General features: G+C 34.6%; 1 protein-coding gene across 4 annotated transcripts; it reads left to right on the top strand.

The window, feature by feature from the left end:
- The first annotated feature begins 4,249 nt into the window (after positions 1-4,249).
- On the top strand, positions 4,250-6,379 carry LOC143573139 (putative protein phosphatase 2C 59). 4 transcript variants are annotated; one of them, XM_077058100.1, is made up of 3 exons: positions 4,259-4,384; positions 4,471-4,527; positions 5,267-6,379. In XM_077058100.1, exon 3 carries the CDS (start codon positions 5,281-5,283, stop codon positions 6,118-6,120), a length of 840 nt encoding a protein of 279 aa, XP_076914215.1. In that variant the 5' UTR covers positions 4,259-4,384; positions 4,471-4,527; positions 5,267-5,280; the 3' UTR covers positions 6,121-6,379. The 4 variants fall into 4 exon arrangements, with proteins under 4 accessions (XP_076914214.1, XP_076914213.1, XP_076914215.1 ...); XM_077058097.1 differs by having other exon boundaries at positions 4,261-4,384; positions 5,236-6,379; XM_077058099.1 differs by lacking the exon at positions 4,471-4,527 and having other exon boundaries at positions 4,250-4,384.
- Positions 6,380-7,733: the final 1,354 nt, after the last annotated feature.

Below are 7,733 nucleotides of genomic sequence, written 5' to 3'. Positions count from 1 at the left end.
AACTGGAGGCTTGGTTGATTTCTATTACTGAAGATTACTAGAGTTACTGGATGAATGAGATTGTTATATTTACTTGGATGGCAGGCTGGAATTTATCGCAAGGCCTTCAAGTGGGAGATTGTTGGGTTATGAAGGCCTTTGGGCCGGTTTTATTAGAAGCCCCGGTTTTGGCTCCTAATTATGTTTAACCCTAATCTTGTTTATTATATATATCCCATCATGTAATTGTAATCTTGGTTCTGAACTAATAAGAAAACCTAGTTGCAGCCCGTGGACGTAGGTCCCCTCGCGGGGACCGAACCACGTTAAATTCTTGTGTCGTTTATATTTTCGTTTATGTGTGTTTATCGTTGTGCATGTGTGTGCTGTTTCGCTTCCGCGCGCCGCTTTGTTCCTAACAGTAACCTGCTTTAAGGTCCAACATCTGAATAAGTATGAATGTGATACTAACACCAGCTACAACAAAAGAATATTCCCACATGAACCTGTCACCTTCCTGCTTTCTAAAAAGATCTTGAAATGATTTATGTACAAAAAATAAAAATTAACACCAAATAAATATATCAAAAGCCATTACATGTACTGAAACACAATAAGTTCTCCATTGTTATAAGCCCACCACCACTTTATAACAGACCTCCACGTCATCAGAACATAAATAATCAATGCTAAATCTTAAAAAACTAAACCAAAGATGAAATTTTTACCGATAATCAATAGACAGGTCTTTTCCTTGCCAATCCATTTATTTCCACTGCTCAGTAATTAGGCCCGTTAACTCCGCTTCAGGAAATGTAGCTTTCCACATTGCCCTCAATGATCAACAATAAAGAATCATTTGACCCGCTAGCTGACACCACCGACCATTTTACAAGGCTTATCAAATCATACCACTAAGCAATGCCTAATTTGTTTTGAAGCCTCATTAAACAATCCTCCTGTTATGTTTAAACCAAGAACAAACAAATTACTTTATGTTTAATTTTACAGAGTAAATGTCAAATGTGTACATATGATATTATTTGATCTAAAAGTTGACCTGTGCAGGAGTCAAAACAAATGACTGGCGATAATTAAGTTTCATATACCTTTGACAACTTGCAGGTTACACATACTGCACATTTCCTAAAACGATATCCGCTTAAGACAGTTTAGACCCAAATTTATAAAACCAGGAACATAAGTTGAATTTTCAAACCTTTAGTCATGAATCTTTAAAAATATTATAAATTACAAGTATTCATAATAAACTTTTATTTTCATTTCAAACCAGGTAAACTTAGAGCCCCCATTAGCGATGGTTCGAAAACCAGGTAAATGATTGGTCGGTTCCCATTCAAGCTGATGGGTCCTAAGGTTAAATTCAATGATTCCTTCTTGTTGACCCGCCTAATTTTTGTATTTATATAATATTGTTTTCTTGTAGAATTTACAACACTACACAGTGCTGACCTTTCTTAAAAGCAAGCAATTGAGATCGATATATTTCGATATATTGCTATTTCTCCGGATGTGGAACTGTGATACAGATTTCCTTTGGCTACCTATAATTTATATAAAAAAAATATCAAATCAGATATTAGTATTTACGAAGCAAACAGCTAACTAAAAGAACTAATAATAATATCTAGTAATTAGGAAACAAAATACCTTGGCAACATCTTGTGGATTAATCTTCACATGTGCATATGCAAGCCGGGGATCTGAAACTTAATAGCCTGCCACATATTTAAGTTTTATCATTGTCATATTTTAAGTGCAATGCATTAAAAATCCATCAAATATGAAAGAGCATAATCAATATGCAATCAGTATAATCTAGAAACTTAACTTTGGTGTACTTATAAGTTATTAGCTCCTTCAAGCCATTCTTTGGCTGCAAATTGATCAAAGCGTTCCTCGAGAGATGCAACAACCCATGCGATAATAATCAAAACCTTAGAACAAAAAAGATTTGGATTGTTTATTTTTTATTTGCTGTGTATGAGGCCACCTCTAAACACGGCTAACCTTCGGTTTTAGGGGATGAACCTTTTGCATCATTAGACATTAAGCTAACTTAATATCATGATCAACAAATTAAACCGTAACTGTAAACGTAGTCTAGCCACTTTGTTTTGAGGGTTAGAAATATAACATAATACTGAAAGTAATGTCACTTTGAAAGCCCAAAAAGCATCTGACATGAGGATTCACAAAGAATACTACTTTGCCACGTACAAAATTTTTAGTTCTACAGATTAAACGATTTTGGTCCAAAATCCATAATGCAATGCCTCTTTTGTGTCGATGCCTAATCTAAACACTTATCAAATTTTACTCAAAAACTATGGTATATATATAAATTATGCCTAATCCTCAATGGCTCCTAGAGCAGGTGGATTTAAATTTTCTCAAAATTATACTAAAGAAAGCTATTTCCTAAAACAATGTACAACAAATCAAAACATAATGCCCAGTGGTGGCCATTTGCAATTTGTAGATAAGCTAAATAAGAACAATAGAAATAGTAGAGAAGCATTCAAAAATATATGGGACTCAACGACATAATCTATGTGAAACTGAACAGTTCCAGTTTAGATACAATTAAATAAGCAAGCAAAATATTAAACAACTGGAATTAGAGAAAAAGAAATAGTATTAACCTACAGAGAAATAAGAAAGAGAGGAAGTAGGAGGCCACGTTGACGTTCTCTCTCAATACGAACCAGAGGCGATTTGGCTTGTAAAAATCGATGGTGAGGCTTGATGGGGTTTCCTGAGGCGAGGGGTGGGGAATTAGGTTTTCCGTATAAATAAGATATAACCCATTTGCATATGGTTATCCTAGACGGGTTCAAACCGGGTCAAACACGTGAGAGCTAACGATTTAAGAATGAGGTAATCTAGTGATTCCATAGGAGGTGGGGAGCAACCAGCGCGTGACACATAAGATTTTTAAGGTTTCGTTTATCTTTTAGTTTTTATTTTTATTTTTATTATATAATAAACATGTGTAAATTTACAAAAATACTCTCTTTTGCCTTACATATGACCAGATTTAACCAGAAAAATTAACTGGGTTAGGGCAAAAGGACATAATCTGGTAGAGTTTATATAAAGGATGCTTTTCGCTATGGTTTTTGTTAAAGGACGTCTATTGAAAAAACGATAAAAAATAAAGGACGTATTTTGCTACTCTGTCTTGACTAAATAAGGGAAACTATAAGCGATAATTCAAGTCTTCATGTCGCAAAGATATGATCATATAACCAATATCAACTATATAAAACAAAAAATAACCAAATTTGACCATGCTAACTCTAGGGTTTTGCTAAATACTCGTTACATGCTCCACATTTATTTTCAAAATGGCTAAAGAATACAAAAGCTCATCAAATGTCCAATTGCCAAACATACAAACAATATCGAATCATGAAAATGTTGTTGTACTTCATGCTTGCTTTAATATGATACATGAACGCTAACATCTATAAAGATTTTGTTAGATACCAAGATGCTTTACAAAGAGTTTACATAGTTCAAATGTTGTATGAATACGCTTATTTCTATATTTGTTTGATTCTTTTTTAAAGTGTTTTATGGACTAAACAATTTTGTACACTTTCTATTAACCAAATCTCTACATTTTGTGGAGTAGGAATTTGATCTTCTATGATAACAAAAAACTTGTAGTATCTAAAAAGAAATCTCTTCTTTGGCATATTCAGTAGATATAAAAATAAACATATATAACGAATTTGTTTATTTCGTTGAATCTGACAACTACATATGACAAATCAAATCCTTCTGGTATCATATACACAACATCAATTATAAATAAACCAACTCGTGCGCCAATCTAATTCGAATTTCACCATAATATGTCTAAAATTCAGTTAAATTATTGTTAGCTGCTTTACTGAGTCCTAAAATTATCAAATAATACATAATCTCGTCAAAATGTTTTTGCACCAAACAAACATCCAACGCCAAATCATGAAAATACATCCTTCCATCGCATATTTCCCTCAGTCTTATACATAGCCAACACCTATCAGATTCCGTTACATACTTAACGCTTTTAAAGACGATTATATAGCCAGAACACAATACGATCATACAAATTTAAAAACTTAAGAAAACTGCGAGGTCCAATGCAAGAAACTAGTGGGAAATAGAAGGTGCAAACATGGAGTAAAGAGTATATGGTGGATCTTGTTTGCTCACCTCTTGATATACTTTATTATTATATAACAACCAAAAGCAAAAGTCAAAATGTCAACTTTTTGACTCGAAATAAATATATTCAAGATTGCATCTTCTTGAATCCAATCAATCATCATCATCATCATCATCTTCGATTATTATTGGATCAGATCTTAACAGCGTTAGGTCACACCAGGTAACAAATCATCATATATATATATATATATAAATTTATTTTATTAGGGTTTGATCTGATTCATATCCGATCCCTAATTATTTCAGATTCACGCTGATTGATCGGTGACGGAGTCGCAGCGTCATCGATTGTTCTGATAATAGGTAAAAGCATATTCGAATTTGTTAGTTTGTGTTGTTTTGTATGTGAATCTAGACCTAATTGTTTAAAAGATGATATGAAGTTTGATCTTGAAAGCTTTGTTTGAATGAGTGTGTTGATATATGAAGTTGAATTTTAGCTATTTGACTCAGTTTTTTGTTGTTAAACTGTTATGATTACGACGATTTTGCGTGTAAATCTTGTCCTAATTGTGCGAAACTGTGAATTTTTGACCTAATTATTGAAAAGATAGTGATAAGATGATGTTCTATCTTGATAATGCTTGTTTGAATCAGTTTGATTATGCTGAATTGAAGTTGAAATTTATCGATTTGATGCCGCTGCTAGTTTGTTATGATTTTGATTGTTTTGCGTGCAAGTCTAGATCTAATTGTTTGAAGCTATAGACTTTTGACCTGATTAGTGCAAAGATATGAAGTTTGAACTTGGTTGTTTCTGTTTGAATCAGTCTGATGCAATTTAGCAATTTGATTCGTTTTTTTTTGTTAGTTTGTTATATTATTTTGACTGTTTTGGATGTAAATCTTGTGCTAATTGTGTGAAACTGTGGCCTTTTGATTTAATTATTGCTTAGATGATTTGAAGCTTGATCTTGAATGTGTTCGTCATAATGAGTGATGAAATCTGAAGTTGAATTGAGCAATTTGATTTTTATGTGTTTTTCTTTGAATTTGATCTTATTAATATAGGAAAAGTAATTTATGGGGTATCTGATTTCAGTATCATCAGCCATCATGGGTCAACCAAACGGTGATTCACCTGTTAGTGGTGGCGGTCTGAGTGAGGATTCAAAGTTCAGCTATGGATTTGCAAGCTCACCTGGAAAAAGATCATCAATGGAGGATTTTTATGAAGCAAGAATCGACAGTGTAGATGGTGAAACGATTGGTCTGTTTGGTGTGTTTGATGGTCACGGTGGTGCTCGTGCTGCTGAGTATGTGAAACAGCATCTTTTCAGTAATCTCATTAAGCACCCAAAGTTCATATCCGACACAAAAGCTGCCATATCAGACGCATACAGTCACACAGACACCGAGTTTCTAAAATCGGAAAATGATCAAAACCGTGATGCTGGGTCCACTGCTTCAACCGCCATCCTTGTTGGCGACCGTTTGCTCGTTGCGAACGTCGGTGACTCGCGTGCGGTTATTTGCAGGGGCGGTAAAGCTTTTGCTGTGTCTCGCGATCATAAGCCGGATCAAAGTGATGAACGACAACGTATTGAGGATGCTGGTGGATTTGTGATGTGGGCCGGGACTTGGAGGGTAGGTGGTGTTCTTGCTGTGTCTCGTGCGTTTGGTGATAAGCTTTTGAAGCAATATGTTGTCGCGGATCCTGAGATCGAAGAGGAAAAAGTTGATAACTCACTTGAGTTTTTGATTCTTGCAAGTGATGGTTTATGGGATGTTGTGAGTAATGATGAAGCGGTTGCGATGGTGAAACCGATTGACAGTCCAGAAGAAGCATCAAAAAGGTTGATGCAAGAGGCGTCCCAGAGAGGTAGTGCTGATAATATTACTGTAGTTGTGGTTCGTTTCTTGGATAATGAGGCGAGTGCGTCGAGTTCTCATTGAAATAATGGAAGTGGAGTTCGCGTTTATAGATTGTGTTTTGAGTGTTGCAAGTTGTTACTGACCGACTTTAATATGTTACTTTATCGGTTGCTCAAGTTTGTTCTAGGGTGTTTTGTGTGCGTCGAAAAATTTCAACATAATAAATGTAATGAGTATTGTTTATTTATGTTTGTTTATGTAATCCGAAGTGTGAAAAAGGAAATACTTTTTGACTTTACTTTGTATGTTTATAAAACATGTGTTTGCATCCTCTTTTTGAGATTTTGTGCAGTAAAATTATGTAGGTTGATGATGAGATTGAAGCCACAATGCCAGGGATAGAAAGCAGTGTTGTAAATTTATGCATCTCCTGTTGGCTGGCCAAAACTCGGTGGCTCTATATTATTACCCTTCACTGTCACCTTTTTTTATTTTTTATTTTTTGCTCCAGAGCAATGTGAAAGTTCCATCCCCAGAAAAAAAAAGAGTTATAAGTGATTAGGGCTGGTTCAACGAAACGAAAGTGGAGGCCTAAATAGAAATAAGATTTTAGGGTCTTTTTATGACAATTGTTGAGGAAAAAAAATTGCTTAATACAAGTTTTTAACTCATGATCTATACTTCAGTAACAACCAAACTTACAACTATACCAATATATTACTTTAAACTTACTTTACTTGTTATAATATATCTATATAATGTTTTTTTTGTACCGGAAGATCCTACTTAAGTGTGGGCAAAGCCCTAACTTGTTTTCGCTAGCCTACGGGCCGGTCCTGCAAGTGATCAAAGGGGACTTATATGAGTTAATTTTAAACCCCGAGCCAGGTGATGCGAACACGGTCTAAGTCAATAACATCATTTTCAACATGTATGTTAAGCATTAGTTTGGTATAGATCATGGACGAGGTGAATCCGGGGACAAACTTTCTTTGCTTCACCACCTCTCATTGAGCTTATAACCAAATGAGAGACCATTTCATACGTCTTTCCTCGCTTCGTAACCGACAGCAATGAGACCCCCACATTTCCAAGAGCTGTATTGAACGTACTACTGTACTACAGCAGGTGGTTTTCGGCGAAAAAGCAAGACCATGTGATGCGGTGCAAGGGTACTCGCGCAACCGTTTACCTGCCACTAAAAACTATTAAAAAATATGTGGTTTATTTTATGTTTCTATACAAATTTAATAGAGTTGAAGTGTTTTTTTCATACATAAGATTTGGTAAATTACACAACTTTAGTACAGTTTTTAAAGTTTGTTGCAACAGAACACTTGATGTTTCAAGAATCATGCCATTTTCGTCCTTTTCGCTAACTCCGTCTACCTTGACCATTGTAAAACTGCCATTTTTATATTTTTATTAATTTCTCATTTCTAAGTATAAAGCTAAGATTAAAAAGCATAAATACCAAATGCAACCTTAAACTATAATAATCAGTACAAAATTTCAAATGCAAGTGTGATTAATTAGTGCATTAGCAAATTATAACATATTATAACTTTACAACTTAACAAGCAAAAAGCACAAGAAGTCTAGGTCAACAAATATCACACAGCACAAGCTATGGCATAGCACTCTGGCAATACTCAACGACAGAAAGTACACTAAAATATATGTAAATATATGGA

This window comes from Bidens hawaiensis, unplaced genomic scaffold, assembly GCF_021521415.1.
Source record: "Bidens hawaiensis isolate Kalapana, Puna unplaced genomic scaffold, B.hawaiensis_p1.1 tig00026214_1, whole genome shotgun sequence".
Classification (NCBI taxonomy): domain Eukaryota; kingdom Viridiplantae; phylum Streptophyta; class Magnoliopsida; order Asterales; family Asteraceae; genus Bidens; species Bidens hawaiensis.
Note: the sequence above shows the minus strand (reverse complement) of the source record. Positions and strands in the feature narration are given on the sequence as shown.

Coding starts and splice junctions, on each gene's coding strand:
- LOC143573139 (XM_077058098.1), top strand. CDS start 5,248: ATGGGGTATCTGATTTCAGTATCATCAGCCATCATGGGTCAACCAAAC.